At 41.4% G+C, this 26,741-nt stretch overlaps 1 protein-coding gene across 1 annotated transcript in view; it reads left to right on the top strand.

Moving 5' to 3' along the window:
• Positions 1-26,741, top strand: part of slc7a11 (solute carrier family 7 member 11) — a 219,992-nt gene that overhangs the window by 9,640 nt on the left and 183,611 nt on the right. Inside the window, exon 2 of the mRNA XM_063046656.1 lies at positions 22,347-22,473. Coding sequence (XP_062902726.1) covers positions 22,347-22,473 — 127 coding nt within the window. The remainder of the gene's footprint in view (positions 1-22,346; positions 22,474-26,741) is intronic.

Raw genomic sequence — 26,741 nt, 5'->3', positions numbered from 1 at the left:
TGTGTTCCCAGAAAACTCATTTGCAATTTTCTATAACATGGATCTTTAACAAATAATTGACAAAATGTGTTGTTTCTATCACATTTTGTGTTTATTTTGTTACATTTTCTCATATTAATTCTATAAGAGTGAATTTTTATTCTTATTTCATGCACTTGGTAGTGAATTGAATTCCAAAGAGTGAATTTCCATGATCCACATTGCTGTGATGTCGGAGTAAAAGCAAGTTGCCTTCTGCGCCTTCTGAAATGTTTATTTTATTTCTCTCACCTTTGATACAGAATGACTATCTGAGCATTTCCTGTATTTTCTGTTTTATTTCACATTTTAAGTACTTGTAGTGCTTGGTCTCCCACTATCTCACACTGAGATACTGGAAAATAGTCAGTAATTCAATCTAATAATAAAGTTATTTTATTCATTGAAAGTGTACATTCTTACTGAGGCATACCTCACAGAGGTAGGCAGACACTTTAGCATGATACATACTAAACAATAGAACAGCAACATAGAGCACATCCTATAGTTCTTAAAATGAACAATTTCCACTTTTGGGAGGGAAACTGATTTTGGTGCTGTTGGTTGAGGGATAAATATTGGCAGTGTCATTTGAAAAACATTGGAGAATTTCCCTCCTGTTCCTTGAATTGTGACATGGGATCTTTTACGTCCATCTGTGAGGGCAATTTACTATTTGTGCTGTGCTGCAGGATGACTCTTCCAAATCACATCATGCCCTGTGTTAGACTGAAGCGTCAACCTAGATAACATTTTGACTTAAAACCGAAGGAAAGGGGGAGAGGTGGGGATGAAAAACAAATAAGCAAATTAACATTTACATTTGCATTGCCTTTTTCAACATTATAGGAGATGACAAGGTACTTCAGAGATAATTTTTTCACTTTCGCACTGAAGAGTGAGGAAACATAATAATCATTGTGAGCATTGTAAGATGCTACAAGAATCAATATGATGGTATTTAAGGTGTAAGTATTGGTTAGACCATGAGGAGAATGTCCCTGCTGTTCTCTAACATTTGACCTTGACTTAATACTCATAAAAATAACAGCACCTCTACCATCTCAGTACTCTCTCTGCACCAAACTCGTAAATAATTTCACAATGTTAAGATGCACCAAAGGATTCTGCCAAATTTCTTTCTTTAGGATGGCTTGAAATGGCTACAGATATTGAGAAATCAGCATAAACATTCAGAAGGGGATGTAAATACCAATATCATATGTTTCCTTGTTAAATATATAAATATTAGATTTTGATCACTTAACACTTATCCGTGCCATAGGAAAACACAGGAGAATTTCAATTCAATCACTTTTGAACAAGTATCCTTAATTTTAATAGAAAGGGCTAGAAGTGGAGATGAATGCAAATGAAGATAACCATCCTTTGATTTACATGGGGTTGCACAATAGCTGTATTTTACTGGAGAGGATACAGGTCACTTCATGTGTTCTGCAATATACCTGTACCTCAGTATTCATGTGTTCTGCAATATACCTCAGTCTTTTACTTCATAGTGTGGTATAATTGTGTATGTACGCAGCAGAGCTATGATGCTTCATAATGGACAAATCAGGAAAGAAAAACATCAGTGGGTTTAACAAGGCACATTTTCATTACTGCTCCACTTGATCACAATCAGTAGAGTGATGTAGAATGCTATGAGGAGAGGGGTGCAGAAGCAGAGAGGATTTGGAAAGAGAGCAAGAGGGAAGTGTGTGTGGGAGGTTGGTGTTCGTAGCTTCCTTGAATAAAAGGTTTGAAGAAGATTTTACTTTATTGTCGCCAAACAATTAATACTAGAACGTACAAACATCACAGCGATATTTGATTCTGCGTTTTGCGCTCCCTGGAGTATAAATCGATAGTAAATAGTAAAAATTTAAATTATAAATCATAAATAGAAAATGGAAAAGGGAAAGTAAGGTAGTGCAAAAAAACCGAGAGGCAGGTTTGGATATTTGGAGGGTACGGCCCAGATCCGGGTCAGGATCCATTCAGCAGTCTTATCACAGTTGGAAAGAAGCTGTTCCCAAATCTGGCCGTACGAGTCTTCAAGCTCCTGAGCCTTCCCTCGGAGGGAAGAGGGATGAAAAGTGTTTTGTCTCATGGGTCATGTCCTTGGTTATCCTGTCAGGACTGCTCCGACAGTGTGCAGTGTAAAGTGACTTAGCTTCTTTGTGATGACACATACACTTAACATGAAAAAAATCCAGAATCTTTTACAAAGTGTTGACTGATTATTTTAGATTTGATTAGATTTTTTAGGCCTCACCTGTTTCTTTTATAAATACATGAAGAAAAACCTTCTTAAATAATAGTGACTGAAGACTTCCTGAACCTCACCTTTTCTATTGTTTGAGCAGAGGTGGGACAGAAACCTTTTACATATTAACATTCATATTAGAGTCAGCAGTTATCTTGTTGGAGTGTTATTAGATGACAATGGCATAGAATTAAAGGCTTAATGATATTTCAAAGCCTAATTTACCAATTCAATAAACTACTTAAGGTGAAAGTAGCATATGAAGTGGAATGCTTGTGGTAATCTCAGAGAGGGCAGCTGGAGCTATACAGGTATCCCCCGCCATCCGAAGGTAGAGCGTTCCTATGAAACGGTTCGTAAACCGGAATGTCGTAAACCGAAGAAGCAATTACCATTTATTTATATGGGAAAATTTTGTGAGCGTTCACAGACCCAAAAATAACCTACCAAATCATGCCAAATAACACATAAAACCTAAAATAACAGTAACATATAGTAAAAGCAGGAATGATATGTTAAATACACAGCCTATATAAAGTAGAAATACTTTTCCGCAATCATTGCCTGCACTGTTGTCCGTAGCGAAAATCTCACCCAAGCACCATCGACAGAAAATCTCATACAAGCGCTATTGGCAAAAACATGGCGCAAGTGCTCTCCAGTAACCTTTAAGCTCTGAAGCTGCCAAATCATATCAAATAACACGTAAAAATACACAGCCGATATAAAGTAGAAATAATGTACTTACAGTGTAGTATCACTTACGGGAATCAGGAAATCAGCTTGCTGAGCACACTGGTGATGGTGTGTTAGGCTGAGTCGTCGGAGTTTGGGTGGTGCAGTGGCCCCCACCCTCCGGGCAGCAAACCGATACCGATCTGCGAAGCATGCAGGGGTGCCGGGGTACAGCGGTAGCCGGGAGGCACACAGCACATCTTTAAGAAAAAAGCCAATACAAACATGCTAATTAATTACGTGCCGGGCGGCACCTAATTAATTAGCATGTTTATTTCGGCTTTTTTCTTAAAGGTGTGCTGAGTGGCTCCCAGCTACAGCTGCATTCTCCGCGGATCGGTATCTGTCCGCGGCCTGGGGGTTGGGGTGGTGGGACATTGAGGTGTCATCTCGTTGTCTGTTTCCATTAGGGCAGGCAGCTCATCATCTATGTCTGCCTGCCTCGATGTTGAAGGTCGAGGTTCGTCGTCTGCTGTGGCTGATGTGGAAGGCTTGCTTGACTGCTGAGCCTCGCGCATTTTTCTATCATACAGTTCTTTGTAAGCACTCAAACCATCTTGCAAATATGCCCTAAACCGACAGACCCTTTCAAAATTAAAGTCGTACTTTATCATTACTCATTCGGTTTCGATTGTTATCCTTTCCTCTTCCAATTGCATCAGCTCTTCATCTATCAGTTCTTGGTCAGGGAATGCCAAAACCTCTTCAACATCATCTTCGTCAACTTCCACAAGCCAATCTCACTTCGTCCTTACTTCGTTCACCACAATCGAAATGCTTAATTATGTCTAGTTTTACGCTAAGTATAAAACCCTTACGAGTTCTTTTAGGCTTTTCCACTACCTTAGAACTCATCTTGCTAACGGCTGCTCACAAGCACATGTTTAGGCAATGCCGGCGAGAATGCCATTCCGGGTCTGGGGGAGAACGGCTGCTCGGGGCGCATGCTGATTTTTTTCGCGCACTGCCTTTTTTCGTAACAGTGAAAACACCTTCTGTTAGCGAAAACAGGGAACTAATGTAGGTCTTTCGTAACAGTGAGGTTTCGTAAAGCGAATGTTCGAAAAGCACGGGACACCTGTACTATGTTTATTGTTTTTCCCCTATTCTTTAAGAAGAGTTGTACTACTGGTGAAACCTACTGCAGATCCTCCCCAGTTTAAAAATGGCCAACCTATGTGCAGCCTGCACATCCAAATGTGCATTTGGGAGATTGGCACTACGGATTTACTAGCTGTTGTAAGGGTACAGGCATCTTCTGCTGTGTGGGAACTCAGTTACTGGCCACATTTTTGACTTGTGAACTTTTTCTGGTTACAAACAAGAGAAATTCTGCCGATGTTTGCAATCCAAGCAACATACACAAATTGCTGGAGGAATTCAGCAGGCCAGGAGGCATCTATGGAAAAGAGTAAACAGTCAACATTTTTGAACTAACGCCCTTCATACATTCATTTCACGGGAAAGGAATCCTGTCATAACCTGCGAATGACCTATAGGTACCCGAGCCTCATCACAAAGGCTTTCCCTCTGCTGAATCTAATGTCAGATGCCCCATGAATTGTTCTGCTTATATCAGGAAAGCATGAACTACGTACATAAAACAAGCACGACAGAACAATGCACTGTATGTGGTTACTTTCTACAATAGAACATGGCAAATTCAATGGAAATCAACATTAGGAAGAATATAAATCAGCTAACAAATGATCATTATCACTCATTTTATGTCATCACACCATCTATCCCATTTTACTTACTTGGTTTGCTTTGCCACCCTGAATGTCACTTGAAAAATAAGATGAATGATACAGATTTCTTCTTGTTATTTAACTACTGATTTTTGGCATCACTGCTAAGGTCAGAAATCGGTGCTCATATTATCAATGTTCCTGAGAATGTGAATCCTCAGAGAAGGGCTGATGGAAACAAGGAAACCTAACAATGAGGAGAAATCCATCGCTACTGCCTATCTTCCCTATATTTCTATGGTTTCTGGAAGGATCGACAGGATCCTGAAGAAATACCAGATTAATACCATCCACAAATCTGTACAGAAGCTCATGGGCAGCTTCCCACTTACTCCCAGGTTTTAATGTGCTTATTTTCAATAAAGTTTTGATATGATCCCATGAGATGCCTGGTAGTGTGACTCTCAGGACAGGCACTACCAGGTTCTTGAACTATTATCACCCCTCAGTCATCAGGCTCTTGAAGCAGTATTTGTATTTTTGTTTGTTTTCTTCTCAGCTCAAGCTGGTAAAACCTGAGGTATGGGCAAAGCCAAACAGACTCATTTCTCAATTGCTAGGAACTTTTGGACTATTCTAGTAGTGTTTAGTATTTCTGAAGATTTACATGGATATTGCTTTGTAGCTTTGATTGTTTACTGCTATTATGTAGTGCCTTTAGGTTGATATTACTATTGGGACAATGTATACCATGTTCATGTTCCATAGTCTTTCAATTTCCTCTTTAAATTCCGCACATTTCTGGTGTTTTTATCTTACTGATTTCTGTATGTCATGTGTGTTAGGAATGGCTATATCTATAACGTAAGTTGTCCTTGCTTGTTTATCCTGTATTGTTATATCCAGACAGTTCTTATGGATTGTCGTATCTGTAATAATGAATTGGTCCTAATATAATCTGTGGGACTCTGACTCTAAAACTGGATTAGGCTTGTATTTGTAGTAAGGTATGGTGTATTTCATGAGTTTGTATTTTAAAGCAAGATTTTAGGGAATGATGTGTGCCTGTGTAAGTAATCAGATTGAATTAAACAGCTGCAGGATCCTGTAATGTATTGGATTGTTTCTGGTTTGTTTGGGCATTTTCTGCATTTTTATCGTCTTGAATTTGTTTGTTTTTTCTTATATGTATTTGATAATAATAATAATAATAATAAAATAATAATAATAATTATTATTATTTCTTTTTGTCTTTGCACTGTTTGTTGTCTTTTGCATATTGGTTGTTTGTCTCCCCAGTTGGGTGCAGTCTTTTGTTAATTTTATTATGGTTCTTGGATTTACTGAGTATGCCCACAATAAAATGAATCTCAGGGTTGTATTTGGCGATATATATGTAGTTTGATAATAAACTTACTTTACATTACAAAGAAGTCAAATCCTACTGAGTGCAGCAAGAAACAAGAGGTATTTGTTGGTCAGTGTTTTTATTTTACCAGGAGGGTTCCACAGTTCAGTTTTTTGTTCCTTGCTTTGTCTTGCGTATGTTAATTATCTAGATCTACATTAGAAGGTAAAGGACACCATGTGGATTTACAGGTGGAGGACTGTTGTGGAAGATATTAATGACCTAGTCAGTTGAACAAAGAAATGACAAATGAAATTTAATCTGAAGAAGTGTAGAAGTGTGAGATAATGTATTTGAGGAGTTACAAAATGGCAAAGGAAGACATAATAAATCAAAAGTTACTGCATGTTGTGGAGGGAAAAAGGGAATGTGGATTGTATAATCCTGAAAGATAGCAGGAGAGATTAATAACATGATAACAGAGAATAGGGATATTATCCTTCAACAGAACCACAGAAATATAAGGAAGATATTATGGTGAAAATCTATGTGATACTAGTTGAGGCATTTCTTGAGTTCTGCACACAGTTCTGGTCACCTCAAAACAGGAAAAATATAACTGCCCAGGAGAGAGTACAGAGGAAACTATGAAACTGTAGTTGTGAGGAAAGATGGAATAAGCTAGAATTTTTTGGAAGAAGGCAAGGGAAGACATATTATGAGAAGATAGGGAGGAAATATACAAATCTATCAAAACTCAAGAGTCAGAGATATAAAGTAATTTATAAACGGATTACAATGAAATGAGGGAAGCTTTTTTACAGAATAGGAACCTGGAACTCACCACCTGGAGGCTGCTGGAGTTCAAAACTCGCACCACATTTAAGTGATTCTTGGATATGTACTTAAAGAACCATGGTTTGCTAGTTACAAATCAAATGCTAGAAAATGAGATTAGGTGAACTTGCTCTTTTTTGACAGCACGTTGCCTGCAGACTATCTTAAATTTCCAAGATCCTATGAAGTATAGCATACTGTCATCTGCCACCTTCATTGAACACCTTAAACTGAGCAGTACCTTATGCTAAAAAGGAATAAAAACTTCGAGCAAAACAAATTCTTATCAAATTGCTTTGATTTTCCATATGATATCAATGGCTTGGATTTTACAGAACAGCCAGCATGTAAATTCCTGAATTTTTGCAACTCCCACTTGAATGTGGAGACTCTACTTACAGGCTGAGCTCACTCACATTTCCTCAGATGTGTCTTCTGCTACATGCCATTTCGATTCCAACACTGGGATAAAAGATTGCTGCAATTTTCTTTTATTTAAGCAAAGCAATCTGTTCATAAACCCTGCTCGGGATACATGACTTTATTCACTTGAACAGAAAATTTGCAGCTGCAAAGGTGAAATTTAAGATTAAAATATGTTCCACTGCCTTATTCAATTATTTGAGTTTTAAAAAATCAAACTTTTAAAGTTACTTATTTGTCATAGGTTTTTAAATGGTTCTGAATGTCCACTAGAAAACTTTATAATTTTGGTAGATGGCAAATCTGGAAACAGAGCTTCACAATCAGTCAAAGATTTAATTTACTGTTCCATGGGTGAAGCTTGTTCTGGTCCACCCGCATTATCTTTTGTTATGTTGTGCCTTTTGCTCAGCTTTGAGCCGTTCTTAGCCAGCAAGTATATCTCTGTACAGTATATTTACAAGATTAGTTAATGATACTGACACATTCCAAGTAGTTTGTCAACAGGAGTGACTCAACAAATTTCAGAAGTTTCTCACAGTGTAGAAAGGGCGTGACCGGTTTGGGAGTTATTTGTGCATCCAACCCTCGCCTGGGTTGAAAATTCCACCACAGAAGAACGTTCCCCTTTGTTGTGATCACAGTCAGTGACTTCGAAAGGATTTCAGAGGATAACAGGAAGATCACCTGAAGACTCAAATCTCTCCCTCTCTCTCTCCATCACGACTCAACTCAATACCACGAACTAAACAGAACTTTACTCATCATCGTAAGACTTATTTACCCCTGGACTCAAAGAAGCTTGATTTTCATATATATACACAAACACACACACACACACACACACACACACACATATATATACTAATATACTATACTAATATATATACTGATAAATAATATTAGTTAATAGCAATACTGGATCCAAAGTGTTTTCCATTTCTGCTGGTTCCTTAACCCATCATGGGGTATGTGACAAAATGAATTAAAAGCCTTAGTAGTTTGAAATAGCATTGTGAATCATCAAAAAAGTCCCCATTGTAGAAAGCTAAGTGTACATGGTAAAATGTCTGATTCATTATTTTATATGGCTGCTATTGACAAATTAACACCATCCACATATGTTGAACTTTACAATACATTACCAACCACACTACAGGCTTTGTGGCTCATCACCCATTAATATCTCCAAATGACATCTAGTAAAATTCACCAGCTGTCATGAACATTTGCAGAATTTGTACATACAATTACAGGTTTCCCCCGCCATCCGAAAGTAGAGCATTCCTATGAAACGGTTCGTAAGCCGGAATGTCGTAAAGCAAAGAAGCAATTACCATTTATTAATATGGGAAAATTTTGTGAGCGTTCGCAGACCCAAAAATAATCTACCAAATCATGACAAATAACACATAAAACCTAAAATAACAGTAACATAGAAACTATAGAAACTACAGCACAGAAACAGGCCTTTTGGCCCTTCTTGGCTGTGCCGAACCATTTTCTGCCTAGTCCCACTGACCTGCACATGGACCATATCCCTCCATACACCTCTCATCCATGTATCTGTCCAATTTATTCTTAAATGTTAAAAAAGAACCCGCATTTACCACCTCGTCTGGCAGCTCATTCCATACTCCCACCACTCTCTGTGTCAAGAAGCCCCCCCTAATGTTCCCTTTAAACTTTTCCCCCCTCACCCTTAACCCATGTCCTCTGGTTTTTTTCTCCCCTTGCCTCAGTGGAAAAAGCCTGCTTGCATTCACTCTATCTATACCCATCATAATTTTATATACCTCTATCAAATCTCCCCTCATTCTTCTACGCTCCAGGGAATAAAGTCCCAACCTATTCAACCTTTCTCTGTAACTGAGTTTCTCAAGTCCCGGCAACATCCTTGTAAACCTTCTCTGCATTCTTTCAACCTTATTTATATCCTTCCTGTAATTTGGTGACCAAAACTGAACACAATACTCGAGATTCGGCCTCACCAATGCCTTATACAACCTCATCATAACATTCCAGCTCTTATACTCAATACTTTGATTAATAAAGGCCAATGTACCAAAAGCTCTCTTTACGACCCTATCTACCTGTGACGCCACTTTTAAGGAATTTTGTATCTGTATTCCCAGATCCCTCTGTTCCACTGCACTCCTCAGTGCCTTACCATTAATCCTGTATGTTCTACCTTGGTTTGTCCTTCCAATGTGCGATACCTCACACTTGTCTGTATTAAACTCCATTTGCCATTTTTCAGCCCATTTTTCCAGCTGGTCCAAGTCCATCTGCAGGCTCTGAAAACCTTCCTCACTGTCTACTACACCTCCAATCTTCGTATCATCAGCAAATTTGCTGATCCAACTTACCACGTTATCATCCAGATCATTGATATAGATGACAAATAACAATGGACCCAGCGCTGATCCCTGTGGCACACCACTAGTCACAGGCCTCCACTCGGAGAAGCAATTCTCTACTACCACTCTTTGGCTTCTTCCATTGAGCCAATGTCTAATCCAATTTACCACCTCTCCATGTATACCTAGCAACTGAATTTTCCTAACTAACCTCCCATGCGGGACCTTGTCAAAGGCCTTACTGAAGTCCATGTAGACAATATCCACTGCCTTCCTTTCATCCACTTTCCTGGTAACCTCCTTGAAAAACTCCAATAGATTGGTCAATCATGACCTACCACGCACAAAGCCATGTTGACTCTCCCTAATAAGTCCCTGTCTATCCAAATGCTTGTAGATTCTGTCTCTTAGTACTCCCTCCAATAATTTACCTACTACCAACGTTAAACTTGCTGGCCTATAATTTCCCGGATTACTTTTCGATCCTTTTTTAAACAACGGAACAACATGAGCCACTCTCCAATCCTCCGGCACCTCATCTGTTGGTAGCGACATTTTAAATATTTCTGCCAGGGCCCCTGCAATCTCAACACTAGTCTCCTTCAAGGTCTGAGGGAACACCCTGTCAAATCCCGGGGATTTATCCACTTTAATTTTCCTCAAGACAGCACGGACCTCCTCCTTTTCGATCTGTACAGTTTCCATGATCTCACTACTTGTTTCCCTTAATTCCATAGACTTCATGCCAGTTTCCTTAGTAAATACAGACGCAAAAAACCTACTTAAGATCTCCCCCATTTCCTTTGGTTCCACTCTGACCTTCAAGAGGACCAATTTTATCCCTTACAATCCTTTTGCTCTTAATATACCTGTAAAAGCTCTTTGGATTATCCTTCACTTTGACTGCCAAGGCAACCTCATGTCTTCTTTTAGCCCTCCTGATTTCTTTCTTAAGTATTTTCTTGCACCTCTTATACTCCTCAAGCACCTTATTTACACCCTGCTTCTATACATGTCATACAACTCCCTCTTCTTCTTTATCAGAGTTGCAATATCCCTTGAGGACCAAGGTTCCTTATTCCTATTCACTTTGCCTTTAATCCTGACAGGAGCATACAAATTTTGCACTCTCAAAATTTCTCCTTTGAAGGCTTCCCACCTACCGATCACGTCCTTGCCAGAGAACAACCTGTCCCAATCCACGCTTTTTAGATCCTTTCTCATTTCTTCAAATTTGGCCTTCTTCCAGTTAAGAACCTGAACTCTAGGACCAGATCTATCCTTGTCCATGATCAAGTTGAAGATATAGAAGTCAACATATAGTAAAAGCAGAAATGATATGATAAATACACAGCCTATATAAAGTAGAAATACTTTACAACAATCATTGCCTGCACTGTTGTCCGTAGCGAAAATCTCACGCAAGCGCTGTTGGCAAAAACACTCTCTCCAGTAATCTTTAAGCTATGAAGCTCCCAAATCATACCAAATAACACGTAAAAATACACAGCCTATATAAAGTAGAAATACTGTATATACAGTGTAGTATCGCTTACGGGAATCGGGAAGACAGCTTGCCGAGCGCATTGATGATGGTGTGTTAGATTGAGTCGTCAGAGTTTGGGTGGTGCAGTGGCCCCCCCCCCCCCCCGGGCAGCGACCCAATACCGACCTGTGAAGCATGCAGCGGTGCAGCGGTAGCCGGGAGGCACACAGCACATCTTTAAGAAAATAGCCGAAATAAACATGCTAATTAATTAGGTGCCGCCCGGAACGTAGTTGTCGGCCCAGATCAGAGGGGTGTGCCGATTGCACCGCCTCTGATCTGGGCTGACAATTATGTGCCAGGCAGCACCTAATTAATTAGCATGTTTATTTCAGCATTCTTCTTAAAGATGAGCTGTGTGCCTCCCGTGTACCGTTGCATTCTCCGCGAATCGGTATTTGTCCGCAGCCTGAGGGTTGGGGTGGTGGGACACTGGGGTGTCATCTCATCGTCGTCTGTTTCCATTACGGCAGGCAGCTCCTATGACTGCCCGCCTCGATGTCGAAGGTCGAGTTTCGTCGTCTGCTGTGGCTGATGTGGAAGGCTTGCTTGACTGCTGAGCCTCGTGCATTTTTCTAACATACAGTTCTTTGTAAGCTCTCAAACCATCCTGCAAATATCCCCTAAACCTACATACCCTTTCAAAATTAAAGTTGTACTTTATCATTGCAGCGAAAATCTCATGCAGTTGCTTCATGTTCAGTTCGCTACTGCTTTTGGTTTCGATTGTAATCCTTTCCTCTTCCAATTGCATCAGCACATCATCTATCAGATCTTGGTCATGGGATGCCAAAACCTCTTCAACATCATGTTCGTCAGCTTCCACAAGCCAAACTCATATTGTCCTTACTTCATTCACCACAATCAAAACGCTTAATTATGTCTAGTTTTACGCTAAGTGTAACACCCTTACGAGCTCTTTCAGGCTTTTCCGACACCTTAGTACTCATCTTGCTAACGGCTGCTCACAGGCACGTGTTTAAGCAATGCCGGCAAGAATGCCGTTCCGAATCCGGGGAAGAGCGGCTGCTCGGGGCGCACGCTGCCTTTTATCGCGCACTGATTTTTTTCGTAACAGTGAAAGCACCTTCTGTTAGTGAAAACAGGGAACTAATGTAGGTCTTTCATAACAGTGAGGTTTCGTAAAGCGAACGTTCGAAAAGCGGGGGACACCTGTATTAATACATTCGAATCGAGATGCACCAGTATTCATCAGCATATTAGAAACTTGAGTGTCAAAGTTTCAAAGTGCATTTATTAGCAAAGAATGTATAAATTATACAACTTTGAGATTTGTTTGCTTACAGGCAGTCACAAAGCAAGGAACCCGAAAGAACCCAATTAAAAAACATAAGACCAACCTCACAGTGCTCACAGAAAAAACGAAAAAAAGCAGAAAGTAAATAATATAAACAGTAGAAACGAGCAACGACAACTGCATTCTGAGGCAACTTGAGTCCTTAGATCCAAATCCAAGGAGCAGCCGGGAGTAGGCCCAAAGCTTTGGTATTCAGTTCATCATATTAGCGGGGCAAGTTATTGCAAAGTTCGCAGACACAAATCACAGCAGCTGGGAGCAGTCTCACAGTCTTAGCGTCACAGAGGGAGAAACCTTGCGCTAGGACCCAGGTCCCGCCGCAGTGAATTGCTCCGGCCCTTGAACACGCTGCCCATTGATTCACTTCAGACATGCATTTTGCTACTGAAGAAGCCATTCTCAGCCGCTCCAAATCAGCTCAGTGCTTAGAGTGATCCACCCTCATGCCCAGATTAGTTGGACGGGCATTAGAATTCCTCTGAGCAATCTTCTCCCCTCCAAATTGTTCATTCCAACCAGCGTGGCTTCCATTCCAAGTGCGTTGATTTTGCAGTGCACCAGTAGGGCACATCCTGTGAATTTCCTTTATCTTCACTTGCTTCCTCATTGTTTGCAGTGATAGCTTACCACAATTTACTTCAAAAAAAGTGTTATTAGTTATGGTTTTGATCAAATTCCTTTGTTTTTGACTACCAGTAAGCCGTCGCACATTTTTGGTAGCACCATCTGAAACCAGAAGTGGCATTTTTTGGGGATACTTGTCAGAACGGATCAGACACTCTTTACAGACCTCGCCCAATAGGTGAAACACCGATAATACAAACATAAATAAGTAATTTTAAAAAATTGAAAAAATGTCCGCCATTAGTTAGTGGGATATTTTTGCCCCTGTATCTGTAGATCTCTGTATCTGTATCTGCCGGTGGTGTAGTGGCATCAACACTGGATTTTGAGGCATATAGTCCTGAGTTCGAATCTAGCCAGGTCCCAACCTGAGCAGCAGCAGCAGCTGCACAGAAGCAAGTCCTAATCGTCTACTTCCATATCTTGCCACCATGGACAACTAGTCGACGTTGACTCAACAAAGATTATTAGTTTAAGTCCCATTTCAGACATATTAAATAGAACTCTGCAGGCCATCAGATGATAATATTCTATGGCATACTTTTGGATGAAGAGGTGAAGAGACTCTCCCTCAACATCTCATTACTGATGGACATAAACTTGAGTCCAAAATCAAATTCCAGCACAGCTGTCAGATGTGGCTGGGTTTACATGGTATGTCAGGCTACAGGACAAAATTAGGCAGCATCCCTTCCTGATGAGCTTAATGCAAACTATACACATTGTTAACAGAAGGGGATTGAAATGTTACAACCACCCTGACAGCCTCCAATGAATCTGTATCCACAGTCACTGTTACAGACATAAGATTAGACTTCCAGAGAGTGAACTGTATAGCATTTGGGCTGAATGGTGTCCCTGGCCATGTCCTTAGATCCTGTGCAGATTAGCTGACAGGTACACTTGCAGACATTTTTTTTTTACCTCTCCCTGCTTCAGGAGATTTACACTACCATCATCTCGTTGCCTAAGAAAAACAAGTTTACATGCCTTAATGACTACTGCCCATAGGTCTAACATCCACCATCATGAATTGCTTTGAGAGGCTCATCATGGTATTAATTAAATCCAGCCTCTTAGACAACTTCTGCCCTCTGCAATTCACTAACCACTGAAATACACTGACATACACTGGCCCTGCACTCATTCCTGGAGAATCTGGATGGTAAAGACGCCTATGTACGACTATTGTTACTGACCACAGCTCCACCTTCAGTGTCATAATTCTAAGCAAACACATTTTCAAACTCCTAGACCTGGGAACTAACACTTCTCAAGTTCCTGACTTCCTGACCAACAGATTATAATCAGTAAGGATAGGCAGCAACACTGTTACCACAACTATTTTCAACACAGGCTACTGTGGTAGGCGAGGGAGGAGATTGCTGGGCCTCAGGCAATGATCTTTGAATCATCAGTGGGGTCGGGAGAGGTGCCGGAGCATTGCAGGGTTGCAGATGTTGTTCCTTTATTCAAGAAAGGGAGTAGAGATAGCCCAGGAAATTATAGACCAGTGAGTCTTACTTCAGTGATTGGTAGTTGATGGAGAAGATCCTGAGAGGCAGGATTTATGAACATTTGGAGAGGTATAATATTATTAGGAATAGTCAGCATGGCTTTGTCAAGGGCAGGTCGTGCCTTACGAGCCTGATTTAATTTTTTGAGGATGTGGCTAAACACATCGATGAAGGAAGAACAGTAGATGTAGTGTATATGGATTTCAGCAGGGCATTTAATAAGGTACCCCATACAAGGCTTATTGAGAAAGTAAGGAGGCATGGGATCCAAGGGGACATTGCTTTGTGGATCCAGAACTGGCTTGCCCACAGAAGGCAAAGAGTGATTGTAGACAGGTCATATTCTGCATGGTGGTCGGTGACGAGTTGTGTGCCTCAGGGGTCTGTTCTGAGAACCTTACTTTTCGTGATTTTTATAAATGACCTGGATGAGGAAGTGGAGGGATGAGTTAGTAAGCTTGCTGATGACACAAAGGTTGGAGGTGTTGTGGATAGTGTGGAGGGCTGTCAGGGGTTACAGCGGGACATTGATAGAATGCAAAACTGGGCTGAGAAGTGGCAGATGGAGTTCAACCCAGGTAAGTGTAAAGTGGTTCATTTTGGTAGGTCAAATATGATGGCAGAATATAGTATTAATGGTAAGACTGTTGGCAGTGTGGAGGATCAAAGGGATCTTGGGGTTCAAGTCCATAGGATGCTCAAAGCAGCTACGCAGGTTGACTCTGTGGTTAAGAAGGCATACGGTTAATTGGCCTTTATTAATCCTGGAATTGAATTTAGGAGCTAAGAGGTAATGTTACAGCTATATAGGACCCTGATCAGACCCCACTTGGAGTACTGTACTCAGTTCTGGTCACCTCACTACAGGAAAGATGTGGAAGCCATAGAAAGGGTGCAGAGGAGATTTACAAGGATGTTGCCTGGATTGGGGAGCATGCCTTATAAGAATGGGTTGAGTGAACTCTGCCTTTTCTCCTTGGAGTGATGGAGGATGAGAGGTGACCTGGTAGAGGTGTATAAGATGATGAGAGGCATTGATCGTGTGAATAGTCAAAGGCTTTTTCCTGGGGCTGAAATGGTTGTCACAAGAGGAGACAGGTTTAAGATACTGGAGAGTAGGAACAGAGGAGAAGTCAGGGGTAAGTTTTTTATGCAGAGAGTGGTGAGTGTGTGGAATGGGCTGCTGGCAACGGTGCTGGAGGCAGATATGACAGAGTCTTTTAAGAGACTTTTGGATAGGTACATGGAGCTTAGAAAAATAGAGGGCTATGGGTAAGCCTAGTAATTTCCAAGGTAGGGACATATTCGGCACAACTTTGTTGGCCGAAGGACCTGTATTGTGCTGTAGGTTTTCTATGTTTCTATGTTTTTACTATGCTGAGTCATCAGAACCCTGTTCTGCTGTCTATAGACCCTCAACTTTGTGACCAGATTCTGTTTTAATTGCATCTACAGATTTGCAGACGGTACCACAATAGAACACCTTAATCTCAAATAATGTTGAGTCAGAGCACAGAAAGGAGACTGAGATCCTGCTGACATGGTGCCAACAGTAATAACCTTTCCCTCAATATCAGCAAAACAAAATAGCTAGTCATTGAGCAAGAAGGAGTGGTGCACAGGAACCTATTGCATTAACAGTGCTGAGATTGAGAGCTTCAAATTCTTATGTATGAACATCAGCAATAGCCTGTCTTAGTCTAACAAAATTGGACAACGTGGCCAAGAAAGCTCATCAGTGCCTTTCCTTCCTCAGGAGCCTGAAGAAGTTTGGCACATCCCATTTGACGCTGACCAATTTTTATTGATGCACCACAGAAAGCATCCTATCTGGATGCATCATGGTTTGGTATGGCAACTGCTCTGCCTATGACCACAAGAAACTGCAGATATTGTGGACTTAGCTCAGCACATCACAGAAACCAGTGTCCTTTTCATGGATTCTCTCCTTACTTCTCCTTGTTAAAGCAGGCAATATTTTCAAAGACTCCACCCATCCAGACCTTCTCCTTCTCATTGGGCAAGAGGTACAAAAGAATGGAAGCACATTCCAAAAGGCTCAAGGACTACTTATATTCCGCTATAAAACTATCGAAGAGTTCCTTAGTTTGATATGATGATTCGTGACCTCATAATCTACTTTGAAATGAGTTTAGACCTTATTCTCTACCAGCACCACACATTCTCTGTAAACTGTAATACCTTATTCTACACTCTGTTATAGTTGTACATTGTATTGCTTCAAAATTAGATTAGATTAGATTAATAAAGTTCAAAGTAAATTTATAAACAAAGTACGTATATGTCACCATATACAACCTTGAGATACATTTTCTTGTGGGCTTTCACAGCAAAAACAAGAAAACAAAAAAAATAGTAACTGTGGTAAATAAGTAAGCAATAAATATGAAAAACATGACATGGAGTACTTGAAAGTGAGCCTATAGGTTGTGGGAACAGTTCAGTAATGGTGTGAGTGGAGTGAAGTTATCCCTTCTGGTTCAAGAGCCTGATGGTTGAGGGGTAATAATTGTTCCTTAATCTGGTGTTATGGGTCCTGAGGCTCCTGTACCTCATTCCTGATGGCAGCAGCAAGAAGCCAGCATGGTCTAGATGGTGGGTGGCTCTGATGATGCATGCCACTTTCCTCTGACAATATTCCATGTAGATGTGCTCAATGGTGGGGAGGGCTATGCCCATCATGGACTGAGGTCTTATCCGATCAAGGACATTGGTGTTTCCATACCAGGTCATGATGCAACCAGTCAATATACCCTCCACTACACATCTATAGATTTTGAGGACATGCCAAACATTTACAAACTTCTAAGAAAGTAAAAGAGCCGCTGTTCTTCCTTTGTAATGACATTTGCACGCTGGATCCAGGATAGATCCTCTGAACTGATAACACTGAGGAATTTAAAGTGACTGACCCTCTCTGCCTCTGATCCTCCGATGAGGACTGGCTCATGGACCCCTGGTTTTCTCCTCCTAAAGTTAGTAACCAGGACCTTGGACTTTCTGACATTGATCAGTTGTTGTGGCACCGCTCATCTAGATTTTTAATCTCCTTCCTTTATGCTGATTCATCGCCACCTTTGATTTAGCCAATGGCGGTGGTGACATCAGCAAATTTAAATATGGCAATGGAGCTGTTCTTAGCCTCACAGTCATAAGTATAAAGAGAGCAGAGCAGAGGGCTAAGCACACAGTTTGTGGTGCACCTGTGCTAATGGTGATTTAAATTTACCAATTTAATTCATTACCAACAAATCCTCTGAAAATTCAAGAGAATGAAGCTGCTGTTTTTATGTAAATATATTTTTATCCCTTCCACAAATGTTTAAGGGGAACATGAGGGGAAACTTCTTCTCTCAGAGAGTGGTGGGAGTGTGGGACGAGCTGCCAGCACAAGTGGTGGATGCGATTTCGATTTCAACATTCAGGAGAAATTTGAACAGGTACATGGATAGGAGGAATATGGAGAGCTATGATCCAGGTGCAGGTTGATAGGACTAGGCATTCCGAATGCTTTGGCACAGACTAGATGGGCTGAAGGGCCTGTTTCTGTGCTGCAGTTTTCTTTGAGTCTGTGGCCCTAACATTACAATGTTAATTTCTATAGGCAACTGATTCCTCATGTCTGTCAGATGACATTGAAAATAAAATTTAAGACATGGTTTTGCTTTTGCCTTGAAGCTTTCAAAAATGTGCAATGCAAATATTGTACGGTAAATTTTAAGTCTGAAAATACAGTCCCTGATGTTTTCTGGATGACTCTGGAAAGAATTTAAATAAATTTTGAATTGCAAATTTTGGGGCAAACATGGGCAAAAGGGACTTGCTTAACTGAGTTTCATGGTCAGCATGGATGTTTTGGGCCAAATGGCCTGTTTCCATGTTGTATTGTTCTATAACTTTATTACTCTAATAGTGGCAAATAGAGGATTATATTTCCTTGTAGAACCATGTACGATGATCACATTCAACGTAGTGAGGGGATATTAAAGTCCTTTGAAAAATGCCTGGATCACAATACTTTCACAGGGCTGAAACATTATATCAAATAATCCAGTGCAATGATTTTTATAAGTTAATAATAATGCCGTAACATCTTAAAGCAATGATTAAATTAGCACCCTTTCAGAGAAAGTAGAAATGAAATCATGATAAAGCTGATCAGGTGTGGAAGAGTTGATTGTTGCTGATATAGGAGACCATTAGATTCATTGGGTTCTTGCTGCCATCAGCTGGAAAGCCTCATCAGCCCCATAGACATGTGAAAGACTGCGGATACTAGAACTCCAAAGCAACACATGCTGAATACTGAAGGCACTCAGCAGGTCAGGCAGCATCAATGGAAATGAATAAACAGTCAACATTTCAGGTTGAGACCCTTATTCAGGACTGAAAAGGGAAGGGGAAGGCACCAGAATAAAAAGGTGGAGGGAGGGGATGTGAAAGGTGAAGGCAGGTGGGTGGGAAGATAAGGGGCTAGAGAAGAAGGAATCTGATAGGAGAGGAGAGTGGACCACAGAGGAAAGGGAAGGAGCAGGGGACCCAGGGGAAGGTGATAGGCAGGTAAGGAGAGGTAAAAAGCTGGAGTGGAAAACAGAGAAAGCGGGGAGGGGGAGGGAATTTTTCTTAACCAGAAGGCGAAATCAATATTCATGCCATCAGGTTGGAGGCTACTCAGATGGAATATAAGGTGTTGCTCCTCTACCCTGATGGTGGCCTCATCTTGGCACAAGAGGACTTACATATCAAAGCGGGAATGAGAATCGGAATTGAAATATTTGGGCACAGTGAATTCCGCTTTTGGTGGATGGAGTGGAGGTGCTCAATGAAGCAGCCCCCCCAATTTATGGCAGGTCTCTCCAATATAGAGGAGACCACATCGACGCAAAAGGAAATCTTCAGCAGAGTCACAGGTGAAGTGTTGCCTCATCTGGAAGGACACTTGGGACTCTGAATGAAGGTGAAGGCCGCTTGCAGGGATAAGTACGAGGAGGAAGATTAGTGAGGAGGGACAAATGGACAAAGAAATCCGGAAGGAAGTGATCCCTGAGGAAAGGTGGGGCGGGGTGGGGGGCAGTTGGTAAAGATATGTTTAGTGGCTGGATCCCTTTAGAGATGGTGGAAGTTGCAGAGGATGATTTGTGATTTATGGAGACTCATGGGGTGATAGGTAAGGAGACAAGAAGAACTCTATCATTGTTAAGGTGTGGGAAGATGAGGTGAGTGTGAATGTTTGGGAAATGGAGGAGATGCAGGTGAGGGCAATATCAATAGTGGAGGAAAGGAAACCCAGTTCTTTGAAGAAGGAGGATATCCCTGGAGAGGAAAGCTACATTCTGGGAATAGTTGCGGCGTAAGTGAAGGAACTGAGGAAAGGGAATAGCATTTTTACAGGAGATTGGCTAGGACTAGGTAGAGTTATGATAACTGTAAGAATCAGTAGGCTTATAAATGATGTCAAATGGCAGTTTGTCTCCAGAGACAAAGACAGAGAAAGTGAGAAAGGAGAGGGAGGTATCAGAAATGCACCATGTGAATTTAAGAGTGGGGCGGAAGTTGAAGGTGAAGTTGATGAAATTGACAAGCTCAACATGGGTGCATGAAGCAGCATCAAATCGACAGTATAGTGGAGAGAGACCAGGGAAAGCTTTGAACACGGACTGTCCTGCATAGTCAACAAAGAGGCAGGCATAGCTGGGGCCCGTGCGGGTGCCCATGGCTAACCCTCAAGTCTGGAGAAAGTGGGAGGAGCCAAAGGAAAAATTGTTGAGGGCGAGGACCAGTTCTGACAGATAGAGAAGGGTAGTGGTGGAGGGAAATTGGTTGGTTCTTTTGTTAAAAAAGAAACAGAGAACTTTGAGGCCATCTTGATGGGGGATAGAATTGTATAGGGACTGAACATCCATGGTTAAAATGCGACGGTCAGGGCCAGGAAATTGAAAGTTACTGAGGAGGTAAAGAGCATGAGAAGTGTTGCTAATGTGAGTGAGAAAGGACTGAACCAAGGGAATGGAATCAAGGTATGAGGACACGAGTTCAATGGGACAGCAGCAGGCTGAGACAATAGGCCTACCCAGTCAGTCAGGTTTGTTGATCTTGGGTAGGACGTCGAAACCAGCAGTTCAGAGTAAGGGAACTATGAGTTTGGTGATTTCTCCTCTTATTACCCAGAAATGCCCGCAGGATATTCTCCATCTCATGCCTATCAAATTTCCGTTGAGCCTTTTCTAAATACTTTAATTAAGGGGTGATTTACATTAAACAATGAACCTATCAGCATGTCTGAGGTCTGATGAAGGAAATAAGAGCATCCAAAGGTAATCATAAGGAGAATATGCAAACTCCACAGAGACAGGAATGAATCCAGGTCCCAGAGCTGAAGGGTAACACTGTTACGGTAATAAGCCTTGGCCCTATTCCAACATCAAATATGACCTTATCTCGCTTCATAGTCAAAATAAATTTCATATCAAAGTGTGTATATGTCACCATATCCACCTTGAGATTAGTTTTCTTGCAGGCATTTACAGGAAAGTAAAGAAATACAACAGTATTAATGAAAAGTACACATCAACAAAGACTGACTGAGGAAGAGAAGATGGCGGCGCGACAGCAGCACGTGCGGCCACTTCGGTGGTGATGTCTGTTTTCTGTCAAGTAGGGGACCGTGCACTATCCTGATTTGATGGAGACAGACGTGAGAGTACGGAGGAACATCTGGAAAACTTCGCTGCTGCTGCTACTGTGTGGTAACTGGAATCTGCAGAGCAGAAGGTCCCGAAATCCTCGGCTTTGCCTGTTTCAGCGGCCGGGGCGAGGTCGAAGGCGCTCGGCAGAGGATGGTGCTCAGGAGGCTGTATTGGAGGGGCTGGTCGGAAGCTCGAAGTTTTCGGACGGATGGACTCAGTGTCGACTGTGGTCAGCTGCTTCCAAGGCATCGGCAAATTGACGGTGCCTGGAGGTTTATGGCAGGGAGTTTCTCCCTTTTGCCGCCGCTATCGGGGACTCAGGAGTCGATCGACTCGGGGACTTTGAGATTTTATTTACCGTGTCCATGGTTTGTTCTTCATCAAATTATGGTATTGCTTTGCACTGCTGTAACTATATGTTATAGTTATGTGGTTCTGTCAGTGTTAGTCTTTGGTTTGTCCTGTTTTCTGTGATATCACTCCGGAGAAACATTGTACCATTTTTAATGCATGTATGGATTTCTAAATGACAATAAAAGAGACTGAGTGTTCTCATAATCTAAAGAACCTATGTGTAAAAGAAGACAAATTGTGCAAATAAAAAGATAAATAAACAATAGTCAGAACATAATTTGTTGGGTCTGTAGGTTTTGGAATCAGTTCAGAGTTGAAGTGAGTGATGTTATCCATGCTGGTTCAGGAGTCTGATGGTTGTAGTGTAATTGTTCCTGAACATCATGGTGTGGGACTTAAGGCTCCGGTTCCTCCTGCACTTCCAAACATGTCAGAAGTAGCTGGGAATTACTTTCATTGGGAAGTAGTTATAAGATCATATTGTCTTCGTAACGAAGTATCAGATACTAGAAATTACTTTTTATCAATCTGTACAGTACTAAGTATGACTGCAAAACCACTCAATTTTTTTTATCCCTTTGCTCTCTTTCTGTTGTCAGGAGCACTCTCATACGCCGAACTTGGGACAAGTATAAAGAAATCAGGCGCCCATTATGTATATATTCTAGAAGCGTTTGGTCCACTGCTTGCTTTTGTTAGAGTCTGGGTGGAACTGATCGTCATACGGTGAGTAAATTTACAAAGTCATTTTGCCTACAGTCAGGGGAATTCCCATCTGTCGACATTACACACAAGATGGTGGAGAGCTCAGGATAGGCAGCATCTATGGAAATGATTAAACAGTCGACATTTCAGCCCAAGACCCCAAATCAGGACTGGAAAGGAAGGGGGAAGATGTCAGAATAAGAAGGTGAGGTAGGGAACGAAGGACAAGCTAGAAGGTGATAGGTGAAACCCGGTGGGTGGGGGAGGGGGTTGATGTAAAACACTGGGAGGTGAGAGGTGGAAAAGGTAAAAGGCTGAAGGAATCTGATAAAGAGAGGAGATTGGGCCATGGGAGAAGGGGAAGGAAGAGGGACAGGTGATAGGCAGGTGAGGATTAAATGTAAGAGTGGGGAATTGAAGGGGGGTGGGTGGAATATTACCAGAAGTTAGAGAAATTGATGTTCATGCCATCACATTTGCTACTTAGTCGGAATATGAGTTGGTCCGATAGAACTTGATTATATCTCTTCCCACCCTGTGTCCTGTAAAAATGCCATTCTCTTTTTCAGTTCCTTCATCTCCAATGCATCTGTTCCCAAAATAAGGCTTTCCTTTTTAGGATATCAGAGATATCTCTGTCTCCTCTTCTGCCACAATAAAGTCACTCTCAGGTTGGAGGAACAACACCTTATATTCCACTTAAGTAACCTCCAACCTAACGGCACGAATATTGATTTCTCTAACTTCCAGTAATATTTTTCCCTTTCCCCTCCCCTCTAGCCATTCCCCATGCTAGCCTTTTACCTCTTCTCCCCCTGCTGCCCCTCCTCCTTCCATTTCTCCCATGGTCCATTCTCCTCTTCTATCAGATTACTTCTTTTCCAACCCTTTACCTTTCCCACCTATCACCTCCCAGTTTATTACATCATCCCCCTTCCCTCACCAACCTGTCTTCATTTATCACCTTCTAGCTTGTCCTTCTTCCCTTGACCCATCTTATTATTCTGGCACCTTCCCCTTCCTTTCCAGTCCTGATGAAGTGTCTTGGACCAAAACGTCGACTGTTTATGTATTTCAATGGCTGCCTGATCAGCTGAGTTCCTCAAGCATTTTCTGTGTGTTGTTCTGGATTTCCAGCATCTGAGGAATCTCCTATGTGTGACAAGTTTTGTTGTAGCCTATGTTTTCTCATGAGGAAAAAGAACAATGTTTGATTGGAAACTTGAACCCAAGATATAGAGGCAGATTTCAAGAATCCATGACCATTTCAGTGACAGACCCCTTACTTAAAAAAATGGCAGCAACAATATGAAGAATAGCATTTTGATTGGCTGTATCACCATCTGGTATGGACAGGATACTGCACAGGATCAAAGTAAACTGCAGAGTGTGGCAAAGTAAGTCAGCTGCATCATAGGTACTAGGCTCTGTAGTATCCACAGGATCTTCAAGGAGCGGTGCATCGGAAAGGCAGTGTCCATTAAGGACCCTCACCACCCAGGGCATGTCTTCTTCTCACTGGTACCATCAGGAAGGAAGTATAGAAGCCCAAAGGCACACACTCAGCAATTAGGAACAGCTTCTTCCCCTCTGCTAGCCGATTTCCGATTTCTAGATGGATATTGAACATAGGAACACCTCATCACTACTTTTTTAATTTCTGTTTTTGCACTAGTTATTTTAACATTATATATACACACACACACACACACACACACATACACATACATTTATTCAGTCTATCATGTATTTCATTGTACTGCTGCCGCAAAGTTAACAAGTTTCATGACATATGCCAGTGATGTTAAACCTGATTCTGATTTTCAACATTCTGCTTGATTTCTTGAATGTGTGGTTACGTATAAATCTGTTTTTGCACATTTCTGGTTATGACAGTAAGAAATTACATGGTACTTTTACACAATATTAAATATGCCCCTTGGCTTTGATATTTGACATGATTCTCTAAGTTTCTTGCTGCTGACAGACTGGCATTTGAATTTCAAGGCCTTTCATGTTATAACACTGCTCATTTAAAGCTTAACTAGCTTCAGTAGTATTTCAGCTACATTGTCAAATTGTTTTGGTTGGCATGCTGGAACATTAACCGTCTCTCATCCTTCCCACATCCAGGAGAAGCCCTGTATCTTCATGTGCAGAGGTTCAGGATTAAGGATAGCATCTGGATCACTGCAATATACAGTAAATCTCAAAATATATCAAAGTTCAAAGTTCAAACATTCTAAGTGCAACATAAGTTTATTATCAATGTTCATATATGTCACCACATACAAACTTGAGAGTCATCTTCTTCTCATCATACACAATAAATCAAGCAACACAAAGGAATCAATTGGACAAACAACTAATGTGAAAAAGACAACAGACTGTGCAAATAGAAAAGATAAATAATAACAAATAAACAAACAATAAATATTGAGAATATGAGATAAAGGGACCTTGAAAGTGAGTCCATAGTTTGAGGAAACAGTTCAGTGATGGCGCAAGCGAAGTTGACTGAAGTTATCCCCTCTGGTTCAAGAGTATGATGGCTGAGGGGTGATAACTATTCCTGAACATAGTGACGTGGGTCCTATGGCTCTTGTACCTTCTTCCTGATGGCTGCAATGAGAAGAAAGTATGGATAGAGTGGTGGGCATCCTTGATGATGATGATGCTGCTTTCCTGTGACAATGCTCCATGTGGATCTACACAATGGTGGGGAGGGCTCTACCCACGACAGACTGGGCCTCATCTACTACTTTTTGTCGGAATTTCTGTTCAAGGGCTTTGGTGTTTCCATGCGAGACCATGATGCAACCAGTCAGTATACTCTCCATGACACATCTGTAGAAGTTAGTCAAAGTTTTAGGTGTCATGCCAAATCTTTGCAAACTTCTAAGGAAGTAGTAGTGTTGCCGTGCTTTCTTCATAATTGCACTTACAGTATGTGCTCAGCCCAGTATAGATCCTCTGAAATTATGACACCGAGGAACTTAAAGTTGCTGACCTTTCCCACTTCTAATCCCCCGATGTTGACTGGCTCATGGCCCTCTGGTTTCCTCCTCCTGAAGTCAATGTTCTTGGTCTTTCTGACACTGAGTGAGAGGTTCTTGTTGTAGCACCATTCAGCCATATTTTCAATCTCCCTCCTATATGCTGATTTGTCACCACCTTTGATTTGGCCTGGTGTCATCAGCAAACGTAAATATGGCATTATAGCTATGCTTAGCCTCACAGTCTTAAGTGTAAAGTGAGTAGAGAAGGGAGCCAAGCACACAACCTTATGGTGTACCTTTGCTGATGGGATTGTGGAAATGTTGCTAATCCAAACTGACCGAGGTCTGAAGGGAGGAAATCAAGGATTCATTTGCACATGAGGTATTGAGGCCTAGGTCTTGAAGCTCTTTGGTTAGTTTTGAAGGGATAATAATATTGTATACTGAACTGTAGTTGATGAAGAGCATCTTGATGCATGTATCTTTGCTGTCCAGATGTTCCAGGGTTGAGTGAAGGGCCAATGAAATGGCATCGGCTGTGGACCTTTTGTGCCAGTGTTCAAATTGGAGTGGATTCAAGTTTCTTCTCAGGCAGGAGTTGATATGTTTCATCACCAAACTCTCAAAGCATTTCATCACAGTGGATGTAAGTGCTACTGGATGATAGTCATTGAGGTATGTTACCATGCTTTTCTTAGTCACTGGTATAATTGAAGCCTGTTTGAAGTATGTGGGTACCTCAGACGGCCACTGTGAAAGGTGAAAGATATTGGTGAACACTTCTGCCAGTTGATCAGCACAGGTCTTTTGTACTCAGCCAGGTACTCCGTATGGGCCGGAAGCTTTCCGTGGGTTCATCCTCCTGAAGAATGCTCTCACTCCAGCCTCAGGGACTGAAATCAAAGGATCATTGGGAGTCTGTAAAGATTCCTCCTTGCTTTGATGGTCAAAGTGAGCATAGAAGGTACTGAGCTCATCTGAGAACGATGCCTTGTTGTCACCAATGTCGCTTGGTTTCACTTTGTAAGAAAAAGTAGCATTCAAGCTCTGCTACAGCTGTTGAGCAATTAAGTTTGGCCTGGAAGTACCATTTCACATGTGAGATGGCTTTCCAGAGATTGTTTCTGGAGTTTTTAGACCAAAAGACATAAGACATAGGAGGAAAATTAGGCCATCTGGCCCATTGAGTCTGCTCCACCATTCAATCATGGCTGATCCTTTTTTTCAATCTCCTCCTCAACCCCAGTTTCCGTCCTTCTCCCCATAACCTTTGATGCCATGTCCAATCAA

The sequence above is a fragment of the Mobula hypostoma genome, chromosome 4 (genome assembly GCF_963921235.1).
Source record: "Mobula hypostoma chromosome 4, sMobHyp1.1, whole genome shotgun sequence".
Taxonomy (NCBI): Eukaryota; Metazoa; Chordata; class Chondrichthyes; order Myliobatiformes; family Myliobatidae; genus Mobula; species Mobula hypostoma.
The sequence above is the reverse complement of the archived record's forward strand: the minus strand, read 5'-3'. Positions and strand labels throughout refer to the sequence as shown.